Source organism: Pteropus medius, unplaced genomic scaffold (assembly GCF_902729225.1).
Source record: "Pteropus medius unplaced genomic scaffold, Ma_sr-lr_union100, whole genome shotgun sequence".
Classification (NCBI taxonomy): domain Eukaryota; kingdom Metazoa; phylum Chordata; class Mammalia; order Chiroptera; family Pteropodidae; genus Pteropus; species Pteropus medius.
Window position 1 is genome coordinate 20,924,421 of NW_024347791.1, and position 27,317 is coordinate 20,951,737.

Below are 27,317 nucleotides of genomic sequence, written 5' to 3' on the forward strand. Positions count from 1 at the left end.
AAATAAACATTTCTAGCAAGGTGAGGCATTCCATTTGCATATGAAGAAGAGTTTAAATAATTCACTTCATAAATATAACACTATCTGGAATTAAAAGTAGGCAGCGTGTGAATGGAACCTAGTGCCATATGTAAAATTTAGGAACCCTGTCTTCATATTAGAGATGAATTTCATGATATTTGACTCAATCCAGCTACTAAAAATTAAATAAATAAAATAACAATTTAATATGACTAAATATAAAAGTAATTAATGTTATTTTATTTATTTTTAGCATATGAATTCAATAACTGATGACTCTGAACAAGGCTGCTTTAATCAACAAATAAAAAAATATCCAGCACTTTTAGCAGTAATAGTTTTTTAATGATTGTTGTGTATATTTCTAGTGATAATGATGTATAGTAATGGTTTTCATCTTGATTCAAAATGCTTCATTGGCAATTATTCCAATCCATTAGCATTTCTTTTCTTTTTCCTTTTTTTTTTTCTTTTTGCACTCAATGGTTTTGATCTTGGCAGATGAGGAAACTGAGGCAAAGAGAAAGTACATCACTTGTTAAGGTCCCTTTGCCAGGATCAAACACAAGGTCAGGTGACCATAAGCACAGAACTCTTTCTGCAATGCAATATAGGTGAGGAATGTCCCATGGCGGGAGAGACAGGTGAAATGCATGCCATGGGCTCCACATTGTCCAGGGAATGTGTTTGGTGATGGAGAAGGGCTCTCAACAAAGTTGCCATGACTATGGGCTCTTTCCAGTCTCCCTCTGGCACTAATAAAACATTTGCAGGGGGGACAGTGCTCTGTATCTCATTGTCCGATATGGGGACGATATTGTCCACATGTAGCAACTAAACTTTTGCAAGGCATGCATCCCAGAAACTGGGTTTTAAATTTTAACTTTTGACAAATTTAACTTTGTTTTTTCTTCTTAATTACAGTAATTTCTAATCTGCTTCATTCAATTTTGTACTTATAAGCAAACAAACAAAAACAACTCTTTAAACAGTAGGGGGCACATATCAGAATATTTGAGGTGGAGGGTGTTACATTTCAAAAAGCAATCACCTTAATATGCATTTCTACTTTGAATACAAAAGGCAAACCTTAAAATTTGACAAATTTCTATAATTCCATAAATGTTTCCATATGATGTCTAAAAAATTCTATAATTCTCAAAAAGCATATAAGGATGCCAAAGGGTGAGGAATAAGATTTGTCTTGGTCACGAAAAGGTGCATGAGTTAAAATGCTTTCTAGAGTGTGAGAATTTGAAAGGAAAAATACTGAATCTTTGAATTGCGCATTAATTAAATTTAGAGAGAGACCAACTATAATTATATTATTGGTACTTTCTCTGATCTACAAATTGGTAGCTATCAGTGCTCTACTTGGAGTAGCAAATTGATATGATATTTAGGATAAGGAGACTGAGTAGCAATAAAATTATTTACAGTGATTTATTATTATTATTATTTTGTAAATGTAAACTATTTGAGCAGTTTGGCCCTTGGAGACTTGGTTTCTTTAGGTCCTCTTTACAACATTAAGTATTGTTTTGTTGTTACTCTTATGTTCAGGAAAAAATGCGATCCACAATATTAAATCTAATAGATTACACATGTATCTTCTGAAATCTCTGTTACATTATTTTCTATTGATATAGATTCATCAGAGATCCTGCAGAATTTTATCTGGCTATAAGTACAAGGCTATAAGGCATGCAAACTCAAACAATATGTAACAGTAATGTTTTGCTGAGCAGGTATTTACACAATGATATACTTTCCATGTATTTTAGGAATGTAAATGTTGTGTTTAGACCACTGCAAAATAAAAATGTAACTAGTGTGATTTATTTTTACTGACAAAGAGTTACTGACAACTGATTACTGATGATGTTCATATTTAGTTTGGTATGTAGTGAAATATCGCTGGCTATTATTTTAAAGATGTTAGGAAATAGATTAACATTTAATTAAATATGTCTTCCTTAAGATATCTGAAAAATCAGATGATATTCCACGCTCCATGGGAATATGTCAATTGATGAGGAATTCATGACATATGAAAGCAATGAAGTCCATTAATGGACAGTTAAAATTTTCCAACCAAAAATTGCTGCCCTATAAATCCTACTCATTGGTAATTGTACTGTACACTTGAGCAGTGATTGCATACCCCTAACTGTACAAAGTAGTAAGATATTAGGTATGTTAGAACACATATAAAGAAATATTTAGAAAGGATGAGATAAGATAAATGTATATGAAAGTTTTAGCATTCCATGCTCTATCCTGCTGGACCTTCATACATACCACTTGCATTCTGCTTTGATATCACTGCACTCAATCAGTGGGATATATAGCTTCTCTTTGTTTGCCTATATTTACTCTGGCTCTCAAGTTTCTTCTATAATTTCTATTTGGTTTCTTGTCCATATTTATGCCATGAAGTAATGTTACTGATAATTGTCTTGTATATCCAATAGGAAAATGATCTAATCAAACAATAATTCGAAACTATGAGCTATAATTAGGCCAAAATGAGTTTATACAGATATTAGTATTTTTAATTTGAATATAGTCATATCTCCTTGAATCTTGAGTTTAAAAAAATTCTCAAGTGAATCTATGTGCACCACAAAGTTATGAAGAACAAGTAGTTCTTTATAAATTAAAAGACCAAAGGTTATTTTCATCCTTTCCCCAAACCCCCCCACCACACACACATATGTGCACGCACACATGCATGCGCGCACACACACACAAACACACACGCACTCTAGAAAGAATCCTAAATCTAAATGTTCAAGGTTTTATGAGTGAAGACTTATTGTGTATTTTAATTCTTGTTCTATGTAGAGAATCTACTTTTTCACTATGATTATACATTATCTTGCCTTAATGCCTTTTGAAACAAATGGTTATAAATAAATAGGTTTGCCAATGAAGTTCACATATAAAATTTTATATCCCTTGCTCCTCAAATAATATTTTTGACAAGTTACCATCCATCTAGTAAGTTCTGGACTCTATATTCCTTTGGGAAATGGCACAAGGCCTTCTTGAGTGTTAGATTATGCATTTGGATTTCTGATTTAGTGGAACAGTGTAAAAATCTCTCATAATCAGAACACTCCCTATTGGCTCCACATCTGAAGATCCCCAAGAGTGCTGTTTGTCCCAGTGAACATCTGGAATAGATTACATGCAGTTAATTGGCTCCAGGTCGAGCTTGTTACAGACAGTAGCATGCAGTATAACCTATGCAATTCACTAAATCCACCCACTTTAGGTTAAATCACACCTACTTCTCTCTATAATTCCTTTCAGATGCAGGACACACACACTTGTTAATACACAAAACACACACAGACACACATGCGCACAAACATGCACAGGAAGATAGCAAACTATCAATAGATTAGTGGAGAGGTTGTTGGCAATACATCTAACTCATAAATTATCTCAATTAAAAGATTATTGAATTCAAAGGATTGTTGAGAAGAAAAACAAAGAATCAGGAGCAGTAGGTTTTAGAGAGTGAATGTTTTATAGTTGAAAAATATTTAAAGTTAAAAAAAGTTCCAGCCGGTTTGAGATTTTTGTTCTATTTTGTCTCTCACTCTTAGTATATGTTTCAGCACGTGTAGGTACTTATCAGAATGTCATAGTAACAAGGAAAGCAATGCTTTGATTTTTAACTTATTTAAGAATATTAAGAGTTGGGTTACAAGGAACAGTATGACTACTGTTCATTGAAAACCAAAACATCAATCTTCTTAACTTATCGTGTTAGAGGCACAGGGCATGTCGTAGCGATTAATGACCAGTTGGAGGAGTAGATATCTCAATACGTAGCCAAGGGCCATTAACCCCAACTGGCCATTAATTCCCAGGAAATGCCCTGTACTGAGGTCATTATTGCTAATAAAAGGAACACATGGAAAGTTTCTTCTCTTTTGCCTCTGAGTATAACATATATTCACATTACATGCATTGTTACATGTCATGAAAAAAAGAACTTCACATGTCCAGAGAGGTTCAGAAAAAATAAGCCTAATGAGAAATTTAATATATACTTAATCTCTACATTCAGCTTGCCAGTTTCCCTTTCACTTTTTTTCAGAGGGTATGAGTAAGTGGAAGAATACATGTTTATATGGCAAGGCTGTGGATCTGCTACAGTCAGATACCAATGTTCTGCTAATGTGTGGATATAGAGAAAAATGAAAAGAATAGGCAAACAAGATTAGAGAAATCTGGTGAATATGGATGGAAGCAGCATACATGATCTGATACCAAAGGCAGTGTGGAGTAACAGCGTGGTTTGTGTCAATATATTAGGTACCAGAACAGACGTGAGGCACATTTAAGAGTTAAGTCAAGTTTTTCTTTGGTATCTTTTCTACCCTACTAGATTATGCCACACTCCTGCTTTCACCTCATAGCAAGCTAACCAAGTCTATCATGCTTTTAGCTTTTCAGGAACCCTTAACTTAGGTTTCACTGTTTTCTTGAACTGTGTCTTTTTGCTTTATATAATTCTTTATCTGTTCTCTATGAAACTATTTTTGTCTTGCTTAAACCTATGTGGTACTCCTCTGAGCTGTTTTTTATAACATCTCTTAAATATCTCAATTTTAAGAATTATTTTATGGTACTTTAATCATTTGCATATAATCAACCACTTCTTTCAGAAAAGAATCTTATCTTTCTTCTCACTTTAATAAATGATTGGGGTTTAGCTATGGTGTTAATGGCTATATATATACATATGTATATATATGTGTGTGTGTATATATATATGTATATATATATATACATGTGTGTATATATATGTGTATATATATACATATGTGTGTGTGTATGTGTGTATATATATATACACACACACACACACACACACACATATACATACATACATTCATTCTTATTTACATATAAGTAGTATGTTTTTAAGGAGAATCCAGAAGTCAAAGAATGCATTTATTTTACTAGTGTAAATGTTAAATTGAAAAGTTACAAGGATACATGTTTTAAGAGATTGAATAATTCACAACTCACATAATTTAAAGTTAATCCTGTTAACTTTTCTGTAGACAAGATAAAGAGACTGTGTTCTGGCAATAGCATAAACAGGTTGTCCTACTAGGCTAATTTATTAATTAGCTAATTAGGTTAATTAAAATAAATGCAATTTATTTTTTAACAGTTTGTTTTAAATGTTATTTAAATAAAGACTTTATTAGTGTTTTATATTAAAATATGTAGTATTGAAATTTTAAAAACAAATTTTCATAAAGAGCTCCTGAAGATAAAAATCCTTTTGATTAGAAATGCATTTCTGTTTCCTCCCAAATATATCAAATTAGGTGAAATCATCAGAAATGTCATGCAATATGAATAAAATATGTGATATGTGGCATATTTAATAAATATCCTTAAATTAACATCTAAATCAACATGATATTTATATTTATAATAATCTTGTAAATCAAAGAATTAAATATACATAGATTACACACAAGACAATGGTTTGGTATTTCCTACAGGTATCTTTGAAGATAATTGAAATAATTGAGAGAATATAATGTATTAAGCGTTCATGTTCAACATTTCATGAGAAAGCAACATAAAATTTGTAGTCTATCTTTAAAATGTTTGTCATATATAAAAATAAATAATACATCCCTATGTTTCATTTTATTTCACTTTCCCAGATTGATTTTAACTTCTGAAACTTAAGGTACATGGAACCTTAATATTCAGTCTGTGAGACGTTTTAGTAAAGAGTTGATTTTTCCAAAAGAAAAATTCAGTAGTAGACTGTCTCGTAAAATTAAACTACATAGACATATTTATTTTGATATTAAATAGTTAGAAAATTACTTAAAGCATAATCTTTATATATATATTTTTTCCTGGAAGTAGGCATAGCAGAGCCTTTCTGTGGGTATTTCTTAGATAAACAACAGTAACTTTGTGGAGAGGAAAGAGAAGTTGAAGGACTGCATCAAGAGATAGATCACTTGATTTCACCCAAATACTTAGGGGTTTAGAAGGCCAACTCTAGTTAAAGTCCAGAACGAATGTTTTAATCCATCTCTTATTTGCCATGTGACACTCAGAAAACTATTTAACTCCTACCTCAGTTTCCTCATTTGTGAAATAATTACCTATCTTTCTTGGCTGTCACTGGCATTGATTAGAAATAAAAGGAGGCATTTAAAAATGTTTGGGTTTATTTGAGTAAAAGTCAATTTGAATTGGGCAATGCCAAACTGGAGGTGGTTAGGAGCACTCCACCATCAAGAGTCAGGGAAAAGACTTGTATAAAAAAAGTGCAGAAGCAAAGAAAGGAACTTATTTGATTGGTTATAGCTTAAAGCATAGATAGCTTTTTGTGGTTGGTTTTCTTTAATGTTTTGAGTTTATAACTTCGAGGCATTTACAGGCTTAGATTTAGGTTTGCTAATATAGGCCACCACGCATTAGAGCTACATCAGCCTAATGGCCTCCTTATTTAATTAATTTGATAGCATTAAGTCATTAAATTTATATAAGAACTTTTAAATAAGTATCTTATATATATATAAATCTTCAATGAAGGTATTTGTAATTATTATTATCAGGATTAGTTTGAAATGTGAATTTTGATTTATTCTATGTCTTAGCAAAGACAACCAAGGCAGCTTATTTATGGTAACCAGATAACTATCTTCTCCCTCTTATAACATCTTTCTTTTATAGGCTTTTTTTTTTTTTTTTTTTAAATTCAGTACTGCCCTGTGTAGATTAGTATGGGATAAGATTGTATTTGTCCCAGGCCTAAAATTTGTACTGGTAGCCCTGAATTGATCATGTCCAAATTTTCTAATTTTAGATAGACTTTTAAATATCTTTTAAGTCCGAAGCAAGGGAAGAGCTCCCACAAAATGACAACTTTTGTTTTGTTTTTGCTTGGGGATCTTTTCCTTTGGGGATGATATGGGGAAAAGGTAGGATTCTATCAGTATTTTTATCTGATCAAAGAATTCATCAAGTTATGGAAAGAATTGGTTTCTTCTACATTTGCATAAACAATCTTTATTAGATAAAGATGCTAGTTAACATCAATTGTTGATTTTAATTTTTTCACTGATCTCCACAACTGAGTAAAGACAGACTTGAATTTTATTACTCAATTCTGATTCATTTTCCTTGTAAAAATTTGTACGAGCAAAACAAGAGAGAAGGAGCAGTTATTTTTTAAAATCTATACACATGCATAAATTTATAATTTATCAAGTATAAGAAAATATGCAAGCTGCTTGTTATATTAATTGGTCTTTTCTTATTTTTAGATTGTTACTAGTGTTTCAAAGAGAACATTGTTTTCATCATGAATGCTAATAAAGATGAGAGAACAAAGTCCAGAAGCTACTATTTTTACCTTTTTCATGCCTTGACGGTGCTAAGCATGCCCGTGTTCTTTCTTCCGGTCATTGGAACTTCTAAGCAAAATATTCCACGACTCAAGCTAAGCTACAAAGGTAAATGTGTAAATGTTTTTTAAATTGTCCTTTTGATTACTATTTCTTTTATTTATAAAGTCATGCTGACTTCACTGAAATGTTTATAGTATTGGCATCAGTTAATAAAAATATTATTATAGAACACAAAGCCCAATCAATTATTTATTATTTTTGTGAGGAAAATTGATGCCAAAGCTGTTCATGTACGTACACTTTTCACCCTATTATTTACAATGATCAACTACTGATTAGTAAAATTAGGAAATTATGGTCTTCAAGTTAAAATCAGTATGGCTATAAAACAAATCAATCCCTAAACAATGAAAATCACATTAATTACATATAGTTGCTTCTAATTAGTTTATCCCTAGAGGGGATTTTTTTAAAACAGTAAGGTATCTTCAAAAAATTAACACCCTAAAATACCTTTAACATCTCAAGCATATACGTGTTTTATTATTTTAAAAGGGCAATGTGAAAGGTTTAGTTTGCTAAGATGATTGTTTTTAAATGTTTAAATTGATATAATGGCAAAGTTAACGAGTTATATTTAATCATCTTGTGTACATGTATGTATAATACATATATGTGTATTTGTAATATGTATATATCTGAAAAAGAGAGAAAGTAGACAAGAGTGCCAAGTTTCATGCTCAAAGATTTATTTCTTTTGTTTTCTTTTCTATGATATACCCTTGACTTCTTTAATACTTAAATAATGTGAAGAATGCAGGGGACTCAGACTCCTTTATTCTTAACATATCGGATAAAAATTATGCTGGCAGTTTTGATATCCTCTGATCTTTGAGATAGCTTATTTTTTATTCAAATCAAATATCAATAATAAAAGTTAATTTGATGTCAAATGTAAGTGGAAGTGGAATTAGCATATTATACATACCCATTACATATTTTGTATGTTTGTATTTGTTTGGAATTTACATCTCATGAATTAAACATACTATTTTTGAGTTTTTATATTCTTCTATAGTTTCTAGAGCATGTAAACTATGGTTTAAAAAAAGAATTAGAAAATTGCTTTTGTGTTGTTTAGGGTGGATTGACTAGAAAGGGAAGAGAGAGAAAACTTTCTGGGATTATGGAAATGCTCTCTGTCCTGATAGAGATGTGGATGACCCAAGTATATGGATTTTTCAGAGCCCATCGTATTGTATATATCATATTTGTTTATTTGCTGGTATTTAAAATTATATTTAGAATGGAACAGAAAATAAATATTAAAAAAATAAAAATATATAGAAAGTTGAAAATAAAGAAATTAAAGGGAGGAAAAAAAGGAACTCTATTTGGTTTCTATTATATAGTGAATAACACAAGAATATTGCATCGATATGGGTGAACAATGCAAAATAAATCAGACTTGCAAAGAAACTTTAATAATAGTTAATAATCAGTAAATGTTGATTCATTATGAGCAAGAAATTAGTATAAGGACTGTGTGTGAATCATATCGTTTTATCCTCACCACCACCTTTTCTGTTATCATTCCTTTTCTATATATGAAGATACTGAGGTGCTGAAAATTGAGAAATTTGCCAACATCTCAAATTAGTTCATGGCTCAGCTCCTGAGTAAGTTTTGTGCTGCATAGAACCTGGGTGCCTAGTGCTTTTTCTCAGACTCTTGACTTAAGTAGTTCTGTCCTGAGGCATTTACCAATCAGGGTGAACTTTAAAGTTTACAGAAGCATTATGCTGATTGATATTTGACTAACTGATTATATGATTTTCAATTGTCAAATTTAAATGGAGTTGAAAGACTACATGATCTGTTTAAGATCACTGGGTAGCTGAAAGAGGTTTACAGATTTATGAGGTTTTATGTCCCTTGATAAATTTACGAGAAAAAAAGTAAATCATCACTGTGATAAATTGTGTTCATAATCAAAATTTCATTCCAGTGATTGTAAAATGTTAAATCAAATGTGGTAAGCTGATCATTTGAAAACAACAAATTATCCTTAAAATAAGGAAACATTAATTCCATATAGCTGCTACTAGTTTATTCTTAGTTAGAAGGTTTTTTTGTTGAATATATTTTTTAGGCTTGGAATTAACCTTGCAGGAGTTCAAAATCATCTTAGTTATCTCTCTATACATTCTTACTCTTCTTAGCATCTAGTGCTTATATAAAAAGGAAAACTGTTATAAGTGTTGGATTAAATACAAAAAGAACTATTCTTTTGATGGCTTTTTATACTCAGTATACTTTTTAAATGTTATATCATTTTAAATTTTTAATCTAAATGTAAGCTATCTGCATATCAAAGGCTGATAAGCAGTAACAAAGATTCAATGCAGAGTAACAATTGTGGAAATCTCCTCCCAACCCACCCTCAACAGACACAGCAGCCTCACACTCTTATGGATCACTCCTTTTTCCATTTTAAAGAATGTGGAGTCCTCTCTTTGAAAATCATCAGTTCAGCACTATGAACTCTACATTTCCCATCTACTTTCAAGAGTTTCAACAGTTTTCCTAACCACTTCTTCTGTTTCACATCTGAGAGTTTAGAAGGGAAGTAGTTCAAATTTTGACTTTCTACTTTTTAAAAGTGGCCTATTCCTGAATAGACAAAGTTATGACAAGAATTACTGCTAATTTTGAGTTTGGTGAGGAAAATTGCTTGTATACCACCGTCCTAATTTTGAAGTAATAATCATAACTCTTCCTTGGCATTTTCTTTCTTTCTCATATGACTCTAATGAATTCAGGTCAGCTAGAACTACCTATACTTGGGTAGTTTTGAGGGAGTCTAAAATTTTGTCCTTGGGCACTAAAACACTGAAAGAATGTGAGGTTAGAAAAATCAGTCAAAATGAAAAATTAATTTTGTTTGCAATAAAACTAATTTTTATGGGCACAAAATCAGCTTTGTTTTCTTTGCCTTCCACAATTCATGCTTCCTTAGGTGCTCACCAGAGACGCAGCCAGCTACTTTGAACAGCTGCAAGATTATTTTGAGGGATTTCTTAAAGGCCAACAGAAATGTAATAACAATTTTATCCAAAGAATGCTCTTTGATAAAGACTTAGTTTTGAACCTCTAAATCCACAGGAGCTTGTTTGATTTTATTGTTGTATAAAGAGATTTCTCTTCAGTTGCATATTTTGAATTCTTGCACATTTGTTCGTATTAAATCTGTTTCTTGAGTAACAAGTAAGGAACCTTGGAGATTGGATGTTCTATATTTTTAGATTTTGTGATTATATGTGTGTGTGTGTGTGTGTATCCCTACAAGTTGGGATTTTCACAGCAACATGTACAATTATTCTACATCTGTAGTAAAAATAATTTTTGAGAGATGACCTGCTTCAATATTGTAATAGTGTGAATATTTTCTATCTCACAGTTATCACTAAAGAACTTACATGGGTTGAAGATATTTATACCTAGGAATCATTAGTGTCTGCAATGTTATTTGTTTGGAAAACTTCAGAAGAAAGGATAGGTAATATACCTAGAGAGGAAATGGACAAAAACTTTGAAAAGGGAAGAGAAAATGAAAGTTAACCGATATACAAAGATTTATCTCAGATTAATTATAGTTTTTTTATCTTTTTAATTTTTTCATTTTTTAACCTTTCTTTTCCTTTTCTATTTTAGATTTTAGTATTAACTTACATTTGAATGGCTTATAATAGATATAGGTAAAGGTACATATCTATCATATGGACTTTTTTTTTTTCTTTATTCGTTTGAGCCTGGCATGAGGACAATTTGACTGTCAATTCTATTTGAATATTTATCCCCCAAAACTTCTTCTCAAAGAATCACAGTAAACCTACACAGCACCAGCTAGTCAACACTGAACCCACACATATAAGACATCAGGAAGGAAACTAACCCACTTAATAGTTACCATATATTTACCCATTTTACAAATAATGTATTGAGCAACCACTGTGTACCTGACACTGTTTTAGTTCAGTGAAAAATAACTGTCCTCTTTGAATTTCTTTTCCAGATAAGGAGACAGACAATGAACAAGTAAATAAACAAAACAATATAATTTCAAATAGTGGGAAGTGTCATGAAGAAAATACAGCAGGAGAGTGGGATCTAGGTACCCTAGACTTCACCATGTCTCAATTTTATTTCAGACACCCTGAAAACTTGAGGCTCAGAGCCTTAAGGCCTTGTCACAAACCAAGTAGTTATTTAGTGGCAGAACTATGTTGTATGTTTTCATCTCTTAAGTTCAAGGCTCATGCTCTTGCCACCTTGTGCCCTCGAAGGAAACATTGTATATTCAGGAATGCAAATGTCAAGATATAAAATATACAAGGTTTCACCATTATTTCTTTGGCAGCATGATCTTTTCAATAACTATCAATACTACTAATTATTTTTTGCTCCTCCAAAACTTACACATATTTGCATAGGAAAAATATGAAATCACCTTTAATTTTTTTTATCTGTTTTTGTATAACTAAACATTGATGTATTTGATAGAATGGTGTTTTGGTTGGAATTTTCTGAGAAATGAGTGGATAAGTCTGTATATTTTTTCTTTACTTACAAATTACTCTATTTAGCTGTGAAATGCGGCATGTGTCACAAGTAGAGTCATGGCTCTTTGAGTCATCTAACTCATTTGATTTGAATAATCTAATAATAGTTCGATTATCTCAATTTGGAATGATGTAGCAGTGGAAGAAAGCTGTTTCTGAAGCCAGACTGCTAGTTGTTAACTGCTCTTAACTAGTTGTGAGCTATTTGGATGTTAATTTTATGTGCTGTAGTTTTCTTAATCATAACAGGCTAAATCTAAACAGTAAATCTAAATGTGTTTATTTAATTCTAATAAGGTTGTTGTGAGGTGCATTCATCTATCTAAGGCACCTAAAACAGTTTTTGGCATAGTGAGCATTTCATATTTTGTCAATTATTGTTTGTGTGTGTGTGTGTGTATGCATGCAATATTATCTTGCTGGATGTTAATGGTTGTTCCAAGACCGAAAGTTTCCCAAACTAGGTAAACAACTTTGAAAAATATTATATAATTTCCTCTTGGGGTTTTACAGTATATATATTAAAATTTCTTCTCTTTACTCCCAATGCATTTTCTACTACAGTTAGTTTCCCTCAATCAAGTACTGCTCACAGATTGTGAATTTATTGAAGGAACTTTCTAGTGTTTTTACCTTTGTGGTCTAGTAGTTAACAAGCTCTTACAGTTAAAAAGGTCATTTTGACTTTGATTAGAGTGGTTGGTAGACTTCAGAGTGTGTTAAAATGAATCATAAAACTATTCAGGAGTTCAGACTACAGTATGCTATTTAAAGTTGGCATCTTTGTTGTCAAATTAATGGGAAAGGAAATGGCTTGCTCTGAAAACCTCCCCCTAAAGTACTTGGCAAAGAAGTATTATCAATCTTATAGTAAGAATTCCCATATATTATATATATATATTTTTTGTAAACCAAGTCATTGATGGTTTAATTTTGGTGAACATACTATGTTAGAATAAACCCACTTGTTTTACTAGATGTATTTTCTTTAAACTGAGTCTGTGCAGTTGGGTTTGAGGATAATTTTATTTTGCACGTGACATTCAGCTGTCAAACATTCATAACAATAGTTTTTCGATGTCCACTATGCTTCTGGTCTCATTCTGGCAACAGGGGGATATACCAGCAAATAGAAGAGACAAAATTTTCTGTCTTCATGTAGTTTTGATTCTGATAAGGAAAGGAAGACCATACATAAGTATATTACATAGCAAGATTGAAGATAAATACTGTGGAGAAAACTGAATCAGGAAAGTAAGCTAGAGAGTGGGGGATGTAGCAGTCAAATATGGCGGTCAGGAAAGAGTTTACTGAGAGGATGATATTTTTCCCAGTACTTGAAGAACAGTTGAAAGTCTCATCTCTCTCTCTCTGCATATATATATATATATATATATATATATGCAGAGAGAGAGAGACATATATATATATCCCCCACCCCCAACCCAATGAAGCAGCAAGTACAAAGATCCTGAGATAAAAGGATATCTGGCATGTTTAAGGATCCTAAAGAAGACAGTGTAGCTTAGCTAAACAACAATGGATGATGGAAAGAAGAGTGATTCAATCAGAGAATTAATAGGAGGGAAGAAGGATTAGTCTTTCCACTGTTACCACTGTTAAAACATTGGCTTTATTCTGAGTGTTATGGGAATCCACTGCAGAATTTTGAGCACAGAGGTGACATGATCTGACTTTTGTTATAGAATCCCTTTGGTTTCTGTGTTGTGAATAAACTAAAAGGGAAATATCAGGGAAATAAGGAACCAAGTTTGAGGCTATTGTAATAGTCCAGGTGAGAAATGATAGTCTATGGACAGACTGGTGGCAATGGAAGGAGGAGAAGAGGTATATCTAACATAATTTGTTGATGGACTGGATAGGAAATAAGAGATAAAGAAGATAAAGAAGTAAAAAGAGATAAAGAAGTCAAATCCGATCCATGATGTGTGTGTGTGTGTGTGTGTGTGTGTATGTGTGTTTGTGTGTGTGTGTGGATGGAGTTTCCATTAATTAAGATGGCATAGATTGTAAAAGAAGACAGTTTTGGAAGATCAAGTGAACATATTTGTTAGAGAAGGCTATTAGATGTCTGAGATATCAAGAAGGCATTTGAGTATATAACTTCTGGAGATTATATGGGAGATATCAGTTGGAGATATGAATTTGGCAGTTAGCCTTTAGACATTTTTAAATCCATGAGAGTTTGTGTGATTACTAAGGAGTGTAGAAGAATTCAAAGGATTGAGTTCTAGGATACTCTCAAGTCAGTAAATTAGAAAAAGGATGAATGGGCATCAAAGTGAACCGAAAAGAAGTGCCCAGGTTTATAGGAGAAAAATCAAGAGTTGTAGCATAGAGGAAGTTAAGTGAAAAAAGTAAAGGAAAAGAGTTTATCAGTAGTGACATATTAAGCTAATCTGTTATGAAACATGACAAATAAAAATTAACATAAGATTTAACAACAAAAGTTTATTGTTGTTGATGATAGCTCTAGCAGTACCCCTGAGTGTGGAAGCCATAGCGCAATTAGGATTGATTCTCATGAGCATGGGCTAAGGGACTGGAGACAATTATAGATAATTTTTCAAGGAATTTTCCTGTAGTGGAGCCATGGGCAGTAATAACTGGAAGGACAACGTGATCAAGAGATTTGTTTTTTCACCTGCTAAATAACAGCATATTTATATGCTAATTAAAATAATCTAGGAGAGGAATAATCGATGATTCAGAAGAGATGTGGGATAATCCATAAGCTATTGAAGAAAATATTAGGATCCACTTTTTCTCTAAAAATGGGCTACTTTTAGAACATATGATAATAAAAGTGGCTTATTTTACATAATAAACCATTTTCTGGTTCATTATCAATGTCAACTATTTTCTAGACAAAAAGAGAGGGTAAACAGATGTAAAATATGTTCAAGGAGGAATATGTTCAGTTTGATATAGTGAAATAGGTTGTAAGTACTATATATGGTTTGAAAATTGATATTTAAAAATTTGGAAATAAAACTCAAGAAAAGTTAAATAATAACCCCAAGATCGCATACCTAGATAGTTAAAAAAATGATCCAAGTCACCTGCTTTTTAGTTCAATAATGTTTGTACTACAACTTGCCTGTATCCAACCCTATTATTTAATAATAATTAAAATTTGTTTATGCGTATGAAGAGCATTGTTCTAAACACTGATCTGTGGAAGTTCACGGAGTGGATGAAGTTAAACAATAATATGAAGTAATATTTGGTGTCATATTGCCATTCAAATAACACACAAAGAGCATTCCTGAAATTAAGAAGATATATAAAATCACTGAGGTCTACAGTGGTTAGTAATGTCATCTGGGCAGGGTAAAAGAGAGCTAAGTCATCAGACACTTTGGTTGTAACTTTGGTTATGCATAAATGTGGAAGGGACTTTAGAAGGGCCATTTCTTAAATAAAGTCATTTTATTTCTGGGATTAAACTCAGTCTACTATATTTTGGTTTAAAACGTTCTCTTTAAAAAGATCTAATATGTGGTTGGTCTACTATTCTATAAATTATTGAGGATATAAAAATTTTATATGCAACTGTTGTTTTATGACTTCACTTACCTAAAATTTGGCTCTAATTCCTTGGGTCTTATTAAAAGAATTTTTACAGTATGTTTATTTCAATACATGTGTAAAAATATAAACTTGTGGACATTTTAAAAATGGATGTTATCGGTTTTTTTTAACAAAAAAATATTGACAAATGGCTCTCTGTTTCTTAAGAACTAGTAATATACATTTTTCATTTTTGTAAGAGTCCTTTAAATATGTTGATTTACCTTTTAATTTAAAAGAGGCATAAATTAGAACTAAAGTGCTTTTTACTTGTAAAGAAAGATACTCGTAAAGAGGTTTATTTGACTAAAGCCACGATGAGCCAGACATAGTAGAGAAAATAAGATAAATATTTCAGTAATCCCAATGGAATGGTGAAGTAGAAGAAGCAGTAGAAGTGAACTTGTCTGTGAGTATATTCTGTAAACGTAAATGGAGTTGTTATGAAAAAGAATCTTGTTTTTCCAAGTAATGCTAAATCTTAAAAATATAAATTATAGCTGTAGTGGCTGATGGAGATTAGAGTTAGAAGACCTTGATAGGTTTTAGCTCTTTCTCTGGCATGCTCCTTCAGAATGATTATTTGCTGCTTCTGAGTCTAGGTTTTCTCATCTGGAAATTAGTGATAATCATGGTTCTCTTTGAGGATCAAATTAAATAATATAGGGAAGGTTCTTTGGATGTTATAAAGCACAAAATGGATGTTATGACAGGCTTCAAAGAGAGACAACAAAAAATTGAATTAATTGAAGTAAGATAAGAAGAAAATTGAAGGTCTTTAAAAATATAATTTTAGTTAGGCATCATGAATGGACTTTCTACTGCCAGGTAACAGGAAATTTAGTCAGGAATAAGTAACAACTTGTCATCTTTGCATTTCCTTCCAGGTTAATGCATATTAAATGAATATACTTCCCTTCTTTGTATGAGAAAATTGAGGAGAGAAAGTTTACATACTATTGGTTTAAACTAAGCAGGTCATTTATCACTTATAGCAATTAAGTTAGTTGTAACTTAATTAAACTAGGGATGTACAAGTTTGAGCAATATAGAATTGTGAAGGAAAAAATAATTTGACTCTCTTGCATAAATTAATGCATGCCATTATTTAAAAGTTTGAGAGAGACTCTCGTGTGAAGGAAAGAGTCCAGCTCTTCAGTGCATTAAGCCACAGTGTTCTGTAGCCTTTCTATTTCAACTGTGGTTCAAGGAACAGTAGGATCAGCATAATCTAGGCGCTTGTTAGAAATACATAACCTTCAACCCTTTCCCAATCTTCTAAATGAGAATCATATTTTAACAAGAATCTCAGCTGATTTGAATGCACGTTAAATCCTGAGAAGCACTCCTCTAGAGTGTTTTGTTTCAGACCACTCCTCCCACCCGCACCCCACCCAACACACAGGAGGAACATTTGGAGATCAAGACAGGAATCTCTTATAATTGCCAAGCAGAAGAGCCACAAATTGGGTTTCCAAATGACACATTAACCTCTCTAAATTGTTAATAAGGCTGCAAAGAATTCTGATTTAGAGGGAAGGTAGATAAACTAATGCAAACAAGAATCACTAGTTTGAAAAATCATTAGTTAAATGTTTACGAGACTTATGTGTAAGAAGTGGTGATGAATTAAAGCACTGCTTTAGACATTATTCTTATCTGCAAGGACTTCTAGTCTTCTTAAGGCACAAAATAACTGCAAAAAGATGAATGCCATCAAATTAGAGTAAATAAAAACAAACATTTGAAAGAATTTCAGAATCAGTTGGATATGAAATCGAACTTTGAACATTGAAGGAAACTTAGGGTTTACTGAATGGAATAGATATTGGCATTGGAGGATTTTGATCATGAAATTGACCTAATTTAATTATTATTTAGCGAGAAAAACAGAATAGACATTATTATGTGGTAGAGATTAGCAAGGATAGGGCACATAGAACAAGGTTGCATCTGAGCCTGTTACAGTAATTAGAGAAGTAGCAATATGAATCTTAGCCCGACTGTCAATAGATATAAATATTTGAAGAGAAGAATAGGAAATTTGCATGATAGAATCTATAGGGCTTTAAATTTAGCTGGATGTTGGTGTGAGGAAAGTGAAATATACTTAGAGGTACCGATTATTTAAATAGGGAAAAAAAGAATAAGGGAATATGAAAGAGAAACTAAAAATGATTGTGAATTTTGAACCCGGGGACTAGGTCATGTCATTAAAGTCAGTAGGATGAGATGGTTGTGGGGAAAAGTGCCTTTTTTGGCACTATCAAGCAGGCTATTGGAAATTCTGAACTGTGACTTGGGAGAGGCAGTGGGATTTAGGTTTGTCCATTTTGAAGTCATCAGTACAATTCATGAGAGATAAACAACTTATAGGAAACGTTATTTCATTGCTTATGCCCTATAGATATGACCTAAATTTCAAGAAAACATTATTTTATGATGTATTTTTAATCTCTCTTTTGGAAGTCTATGTGCATATTCTGATGCAGATTCTCTGAACACCTATACCAGGATTACTCTCCTTGGGCAATTGATCAGAGGACCCTTTCTGGAGAAAACCTAGAGAAAAGTTGTACAGATAATTGACATCTGTTTGTTTTGAATGAAAAGATGAACTGAAATTTTCCTGAATCAATGGAAATTAAATTTTGGATCAGACATCACACTGAGTACCCAGCATGATAAGTGAAACAAACAAACAAACAAACAAACACCACCACAACAAAATCAATACATATTCAGGCCAATTATTTTAAATTTCATAGTAGTAAGAGTGAGGAGGTGATTCAGATAAGTATCAGGAAAAATAGACATATTCAAAGTCTTGGGATATGGATAGCATCAGACTTCTCAACTGTGACTTTGGAAGCTGGAAGATAGTGTCTACATGCCTAAGAGCTCTGGGATGAATGCTATTCAAACCAGAATTCTGTTGGCCTAACTATCAATAAAAGTAAATTTTAAATATTTTCACTTATGAAAAGTTTCAAAAATTAAAATCGCAGTCAAACTTTCTTAGGAAACTTCTGGAGATGTGCTCACCAAAATAGGAAAATAAATCAAGGAGGAAGACATAGGATCCAGGAAAGATGGAATTCATAATAGAAGAGAGGTAGATGTTTGAGATAGCCATTCCCAGAGAACAGCCAGTCCAGACTGTAGTAAGAGGAAGAAAAGCCTTGAACGGGATATCTCCAGGAGACAAACAAAAAATGCTCTCACAGAATTTCATTTCAAAATGTTATAGAGGAATTTTTCAGAAAGTGTGGAAAGATTTGATCATGATCTTAGAGAAAACTAAGCAAATATAATAATTGGGAAATTATTAATAAAAGCAACATTTTTTCAAGGAAGAAAGTATACTAATAACACTCTTTTTCTAAATAGGGAAGAATATTTACCTTACAGTAGTCATAGAATCATTGAATACAAGTTTTATAAAAATGGACACATTATAATGTTAGGAATGTGCTGAAGGCAAACTTGGTATAAGAAACCTAAATTCTCAACTTCTATAAAGAAGAATTTATGGAAATTTCTAAAAATGATGTTTTAAAAGATAGTAGTATATACATATTATTTATAAATATGGAACTGAATAGAAAATAAACTACTAAATATGTTAATACAGGGATTAGATTGGGGGTAGACAGATGGAAGAGAAGAGAGATGGGCTTATATATAAGCCTTTTAACTACTTTTTGATACACATATGCTTAACTTTGATTACTATAATTAGTTTTTAAAGTAATTTTATTGTACTGTTATCTTTTAAATTATTCTCATAACTCTTTTCTCTATATATTAATTTGTGGTGATCTTAGCTTGAAGAATAACATAGTCCTGTTACATTTGTCCTGCTTCTTAGAATCAGTAGTAAATGGTATATTAAGGTATGACTTTCTGAGTTTATAAAAATTAAATTCACATACTTGATAGAAAACAAATCCACATTCATTTGTGACATGGCGTTTTGATACTAAACATGCCCAGAATTTTGAAAAGGGGAATTTCTCAATACTTCGAAGGGAGTTAAGAAAACAATTATCAAAGTAGAATCAATCTTCCCCTGAATTATCCTCTCAGTTATTTCTGAGGAAGTTTATTCTATTATGGCATTGTTCTTCTGAAAATGTACTAGATATTTATAATGCTAACCTTTTTTTATAGGTCAATAGGAAAAATTACCATAGCAAATCTTTTGAGAATTTAAAAGGTCTCATAATCATAAATTATGAATCTCATACGTGATGGGTTATATAAAGCATCTACCATTGAAAGCTAGCCAAATAAGAATAAACTTGTGATTTAAAAGCATGGATGTAGATGGAAATGTGACAGTGTAAAATTGTCACACTCCTACTCTACATCCTGTCCTGGCAAGAACATAGTTCTGATGATATAATAATAGACTTTATTTGTTTCTAATTTATGTTCCCCTACGTGATTTATTATTGACATAGATAATGATCTGTCTAAGACCTAACGGACTGATTGGTCTCCAACATTCCATTGCAGAAGAGTAAATGAGAATTTGATTTATGTTTTTTTTTTTTTTTTTTCTGATTGGAACTTTCATTGCAGGAAGGAAGCAGAGTTGGACTTCTCACCTAGGAATGTATAATAATAATATAATATACACCTATAATTTTGAAGGAGTCTTTTGTAGAGATTTTAGGTTTAATTAATATTTTTTTCTTTATATACTTGATAATGTTTGATTAGTTAGCTCTGGAAAGTAAATGTATAAAAATAAATAGAGATTAATTGATATTTTTGATATGTGGAGCTAACCAAAATCTTTTCATGTGATCTCAAGCCGCAGAAAACAATTGGAAGTCAGGTGGGGCCAATTTAAGATGAATTAATTTTCCAAAGGTTGAATCCAAGAGAGAATCCATGCTTTGCCTTGTACCAAAAGCTGGAGAAGCAAATACATGTTCACAGAGAGCCAAAGGGGCTGAGTAAGCCACAACATTAGGGACTAATTTTCGTTTTGGAATGAACTGTTTGCTCCTTTGACTCAATTCCTGATCCAAACTGACAAAAGACTTTTATTTTTTTTTTTGGTGGGGGAGATACTTTGGTAGCCAAAACATCTCTGGAAACTATGGGAAGAAGCATATCCATAGAAGGAATCTTTGGATACTACCAAGCAGCATGAAAGCCCTGGGAATTCAAAGATCAAGGCTGGAAAAGCTGAATTTATGGTGAAGGCAATAATAGAAATTCCTTTACTTCTTTACTTAGACAGCTTTGCAGAGAACGCACTGGCAATGTGACTATGTTCAGGAAGCCTTGGAACTGCCCAACCAACATAAAGGCTATTCCCTTGAGAAAAAAAGAAAAAGGTGTGGGTGAAGCAAGAATTTGTGCTGAGTATCCTGAGATGGTAGGGAAAGGAGATTGGGTTTTTGATCTGGATTCATTTTTGGTTGTAAGCTTTCTCTGCTAAGGAATTCTACTTCTTAGATTGGAATAGATTGGAAATTGACTTTCCCCAAAGGTGATTTTTTTTTAACTCCATGAAGTTTTGCAATTAATACCCTTGATTTTCTTAAAAAAAAAAAAAAAAAAGTCTTTTAAAGGCTATGGGAAGCCATTTTTAGCTATGTAGTCTTCTCATGAGAGAAACTGTCAACTCCACCCAGTTCAGGATTTCTGGCAATAAATGCAGGGTTTCAAGGATATGGGGCCTCATTCATTTTACAGTCAAACATTGAGGAAATCTTTGTTGCTTAATCCTAAATGTATTAGATTCACTGTTACTAACCACTCCCTTCCTTTCCGGGGGTGAAAAGGAAGAAATGTAGACCATTAGGTCAAATGTTTCTTCAGGCCAAATGAACAATTGCATTAAAGGACACTAAAAGGGAGATACAAAGAATTCTTTTTGGAACAAATGTTCATTTCAAATAGGACCAGGGTTTGTGGGATCCCTAGCCTTCCCCTCGCATGTACGGGCATCTGGCCATGAGTGAGGAGTTTGACTGTCACTGTGTTCTTCCACTAAGAGCAGATTGGTTTTGTGAAGCCCACTTAATTGTTCTGGACTTCGCTGAATTGGTAACATGCCAGTCAAATAGGATTATTGATAAGATCTTCCTTTAGCTATAGTTGCTTTAAGTGTATTTCTGTTCTTCCCAAAGATTAGAGACCACCTGTTCCAAGGAACAGAGCAATGGCCAGGAATAGATAGGTGAAAGACAATTTGTTTCTTGATGCATCCTCTGTTTTAACAAAACGAAACACAAGGTTCTAATGCCATAGAACTCCAGGGCTGGAGGGAGCCTAGTGATCATTTGGTTTTTCTATCCACACATATTGATGGAAGAACTGAAGTAGCATTATTTGGCTTGGTACAGATAAGAAGTTCTTTCCATCTTTCACTTAAAGGTTTTTAATAGTCTACTCTTTTAAGTACTATTTGCCTTTGTCACAAGTATAGTTTCACTTTTGTGGGGATGAGCATTTTCTCTCCACTTGACTATAAGATCTGTGAGAGTGCCATTCATCAGTTTTTGCAGCACATGCAGAGTACCTGGTGGTAATCTTAGATGAGTCAGTTGTTTGCCTTCAAAAGTCAAGTTTTATGAAGGTAGCGACTCACTTTCTTGTGCCAGAAATGAGAAATTATTCTAAATATGGTTATTATATATAGGTGGGAAACATAGAATTTTCCCTGTGACTTTTGGTAAGATATTAGGAGTTGTTGAAGACTGAACATACTCTTCAGAAAAAAAATGCACACAGATGTACAAACGTATGAAAGAGTCATGTTGTTTATAGGTTTTTCGATCCTCAGAACCATCCTGTTGCTCTGTAGTGGTTTCTTAACCATGGGTCATGAACACCATGTCTGTGTCATCGTTCAGTTAAAATCCATTCCGTCTATGATTCCCACATTTAAACTAGTGGAATAAATGAATGATCATATCTTTGATTCATTTATTTCAGAAGGAATCAGCTTATAGATTTTCCAAGAATGTATTGCTAGAACAAGAGTAAGCTTTTGAGAGTCTGGGTAATTGAATTAGAACAAGGTGATAGGACTACAAATTGCTAACAGAAGAGTTAGAAGCAGTGCTTATGGTCAAAGAATACATTTAGGACCTAGAGGTAAATGCTATCATCTAGGAAAGTTGGGGCTGGTTAAAGAAGTACAGAGCAGGCCTCCTCTGAAATGCATGTGAGAAGCAACATACTCACCCCACCATCCAAGGGAGGAAAAAAAAATAAGAATTCCTGTTCAAAAGAATTATAAACTATGAACAATCTTAAAAATCACATGCCCGAGGGTCGCCAGTTTAGGAGAAGAAAAACAATGAAGTTCTGAAATATGTTGCCAAATTATTAGTGTTTAACTTTCATCAGTTTACAGCCTGCGGAGCTAGCATCCAATTCCGATTCTGAAATCCTGAGAGTGTATTAGTTTTAGGTGTTAAGATGCAGGCTCTGGACCTAATCTCCCCCCCGCCCCCCTTTGGCTTAGTTGATGCTCCCGTGGAAACAAAAATGACTTTGCTTAGTTTGGCAGAAATGCAAGAAAGATAAGTTGCTTGAGGAAGAGGGAACCTGTTCCAATCCCTGTCCCAAGGTCTTTACAAAATGTGTGCGTCAGCCTGAGAAATTTTCATGTGTAATGCCTAAGTCTAATTATTTAGTTTGGCTACAAAGGATTGGCGAAGCACGCTTTAATCGTTTTTGATGCTAACATTGTTACAAGGCAACATTAAGTCATTTCGAAATGATAATACTTCAGGTTAGTCACTATTTTTGCAGCTGTTTTTCCTTGTCACATTTGTTTGAAACTAAACCCAACAGAATTGGTATGGTAAAAGAAAATAAAGCAAAAGCCTACATCAACTTTATGTTTCTTTTCTTCACTGTATAAGTAAAAACAAAAAAATGAGATGCAAGATTCTTAAAGGTCTTCCTCCTCTCATTGGCATTGCCGTAATTTAGGACTCACCATCTTTCAGAATTTTCTGGGTACTTTTCCTGCCTGCACCTTTCCTGATTCTTATTCATCCTGAACACTGCAGCTAGGCTTATTCTTCTAACATTCAGCTATAGTCTTTGTCACCTTTAAAATTATAAATAAATATCACATTTATAAATAAAATATCTTAGTGGCTTCCAGTTATATAGATAACCAAACTCCCCAGTCTGCTGTCTTAGGTCCTGATTGTCTGGAGGCCGTCTTTATGTACAGCTTATGTCTCACTGCCCTCACCCATTCTATGTATGCCAGTATACTGAACTACTTCAATTCTACAAATATTTATGAAGTACTTAATTTGTCTCAGACGTTGAGCTAGATGTTGGGGATTCAAAGATGAGTATGACCGGTCTTTGCTGTGAAGAAGCTCACACTCCAGAGTAAGAGAAATATTAAAAATACAATGTATGAGTGCAATATACAGTGAGTGATATGTGCCCTTGCACATTCTAGTATTCCTCTGCCTGGAATAAACTTTCTTTTATGTAGTTCCTGTAAAGTTTCCTTCAGTCCTTTAAGACTATTCTCAAACTTTTTGTAAGGTGATGTGTTACTATTTCTTGGAAAAATTTGTTAATGTTTTGTATATACTTCTATTAGAATTTATTTCATTTATGTTGTATTTTATGTACATATGTATTTGTATATTGATCTGTGAGACCCTTGAAGGCAGGACTCAGTCATTCCACAACTTTAACTAGATGCTCAATACTTGACATGTACTAGATGCTTATAAATACTTGTGGACTGAATAGCTTTTTAATATTATTCCAATATTATAAAAAGTAGAGATGTTCTAATTGCCATAAGCCAGGTTTAATGGAAAATGATAATATTTTTCTTTCATAGAACTTGTTTGGCCCAAACTGGATTTTAATAATTATGTTAAAAAGAACAGCTGAAATTTCTTGAACTTTTCCTGTCTCCAAGACATTGTTCTAAGAACTGTATATAAATTACCCACTTTACATCATGAGAATTATATGAGTTGGGAATGACTTCCTTTTTATAGATTTTGTATAGAGTTTAAAAAATATATCATCATCATTATAATAGCTGATAGTTATAAAGCACTTACTGTGTGCCAGGCAGTATTCTAATTCTTCATATATTAACTCATTTATTTCTCACACCTACTCAATTTATTATGTAGTTTCTAGTATTATCCCCATTTTATAGATGAGAAAACCAAGGCATAGAGAAGTTAAATTTCTTGTTCTAGATCACACAGCCAGTGGTTCCAGACCACCTGGATAGGATATGATCCAGGTAATCTGGACCCAAAGCTCCCACTCTTACTCATTAAACTAAGCCATGTTTCATTTTGTAATTAATATTGAAATGCATGGTTCAAAATAGTTGATTCTTATCCATTGACTTTGAAATAATAAAGATTTATATTATATAACTGACTTTCCTCTATGAACTGGGCCAATATATACTCTTGGAAATTCCCTTACATACTTTCCATTGTGCTCATCTCATTCTTTGTTAAACAAGGGGAAATCCAAAGGCAGATACAGAACTGCTTCATTGAATAAAGTCTTGTGTTTTCTCTTGTTAAGACTTTGGATCATATCTGTCTTATCTATTCTCTCAGTTCCATTCTTCTCTCCTCAGTTCTATTTACAATCAGTATGGATTGTTTTTTGGATATTAGCCCACAAAAATAGGCTTATTGAATTTAGTGATGCTAAAATACAATATTCCATTATGTCCCTGGTCTGAAAACCTATTAAAGCTACATTTAGCGTAATAGAAAAATAATTAGTATAGAGTTCAGCCATTATACACAAAACATGATTCATAAATATTAATAAGACATTTATGTTTGGTAAAGCTATATTCACTTGAGAATTCAGATAGTATCATATCTTCTTCAGCATACAGCCTTTAGGTTTATCAAAATTAAGACAAAATCTATCTTAGTGACTAAGGAAAATAACATTTAATCATTGTAAGTTAGAAAAAAAGAGTGAAGGGAATTCTCAAAAATATGAAATAATAATAAAACCCACAGTTGATGAATGGAATGTATAGACTTTAAATTTAAGGGACTGAAATATTTATTTTACAGAGGTTGAAACTCCAATGATACATTTTAGAAGTATCTCAATGCCTGTTTCTGAGACATTATCTATTTTATCTGTCTCATCAGTTTACAATGATTACTTGAGAATAATTATTTAGTTTTTTTTTTTTTAATTATTATTATTCATGCCTACAGCACCTGGTCTTCCTAGGTGGTCTCTCATCCAAGTACTAACCAGGCCTGACCCCGCTTAGCTTCCAAGATCAGAGATCGGGCTTGTTCAGTGGGGCATGGCTGTAGACCATGGACTGTGGCTCCACTGGGACAGGAACCCAGGACCTTCTGTGTGTAAAGCAGACGTGCTAACTGCTACACTGTGGAACCACGTTCAATTATTTAGTTTTAATGTCTAGTAACATATAATAAGGGTTAATAGTGACGAACAATATTATTATCTTATTAGTATTTATTACTCTAGAGTTGTGAAAATAAGAGATTATAAGTACTTGAGGTAAAATCTGTTGAAAAGATTTGAGTTCCTGTAAATCCAGACCTAAACTTAAATAAGAATCTGTTTATATCACATTTATAAATAAAATAAAGAATTAAGACCTACAGACAAGTATCAAAGAGAGATGGATTCTGGAACTGAGGTTATATTATTAGCTTTGCCATCACATAATTTTGTGACTTTAGAACATGTGGTTCACCTTACTAGAATTAAATATCTTCATTTGTAAAATTGTAAATTTGCATTAATTGATTTTCAAGGTCACTTCCCGCTTTACAATTCTGATTCCATTACTGGTTCAGGATCATATCTCTTTCAGCATCCATTTTCTTTTGGATTTGGCTTTTGTTTACATCTTCCTCAATATATTAAATAGGTACAGTGTAATTCTCTAAACATAGGCATCAATCCTAACACTACCTAAAGTAGGAGGTAAGGGAATGCTATGAGATTTACCACACACTTAATTCGAGGCTTATTTTCATGTATTTAATCAGTTTGCAAATATTACTGTAGTTATTTTATAATTTAACTGGTTAATTTGTAACTTAAGGGGGTCAACACAGGGCTGTAAAATATTTTACATTTAATTTCTCTGTATTAACATGTGGTTTATGTGTTATACTCATTTTAATGTTATGTATTTTTCATACATTAAAATAAATATTGTATCAATAAAATACAAATACAGTAAATTCCATCTATTTCTAAATGGATATGTGCTAAAACTGTATTTTGTTTGCATATATCTAAATCAGAGCTTTTATGTTATATATATATGTATGCATTTACAAAATGGGAAGATACATGTTTTGTGGTAAATAAATGTTTTGCTTATTAAGATTTTTTTTTCACTTTATTCTTCTGTTACTTCCTCACAGACTTGCTGCTTTCAAATAGCTGCATTCCCTTTTCGGGTTCATCAGAAGGACTGGATTTCCAAACCATTCTGTTAGATGAAGAGAGGGGCAGGCTGCTCCTGGGAGCCAAGGACCATGTCTTCCTCCTCAGTCTGCTTGACTTAAACAAAAATTTTAAGAAGGTCAGTTTATTTATATGTAGTTGACTGTATCAATTTATTTTTATGTATGCCCTTCTCCTTCTCTGTTTTGTTTTA

The 27,317-nt window shown here is 32.6% G+C and overlaps 1 protein-coding gene and 1 pseudogene across 2 annotated transcripts in view; one reads left to right on the forward strand and one right to left on the reverse strand.

Moving 5' to 3' along the window:
* Nucleotides 1-27,317, forward strand: part of SEMA3D (semaphorin 3D) — a 171,679-nt gene that overhangs the window by 52,065 nt on the left and 92,297 nt on the right. For both annotated transcript variants that reach the window (XM_039878233.1, XM_039878231.1), the window contains 2 exons: nucleotides 7,353-7,541; nucleotides 27,082-27,242. In XM_039878233.1, coding sequence (XP_039734167.1) covers nucleotides 7,391-7,541; nucleotides 27,082-27,242 — 312 coding nt within the window. In that variant the 5' untranslated portion in view covers nucleotides 7,353-7,390. The remainder of the gene's footprint in view (nucleotides 1-7,352; nucleotides 7,542-27,081; nucleotides 27,243-27,317) is intronic.
* On the reverse strand, nucleotides 25,876-25,991 carry LOC120615270 (uncharacterized; annotated as a pseudogene).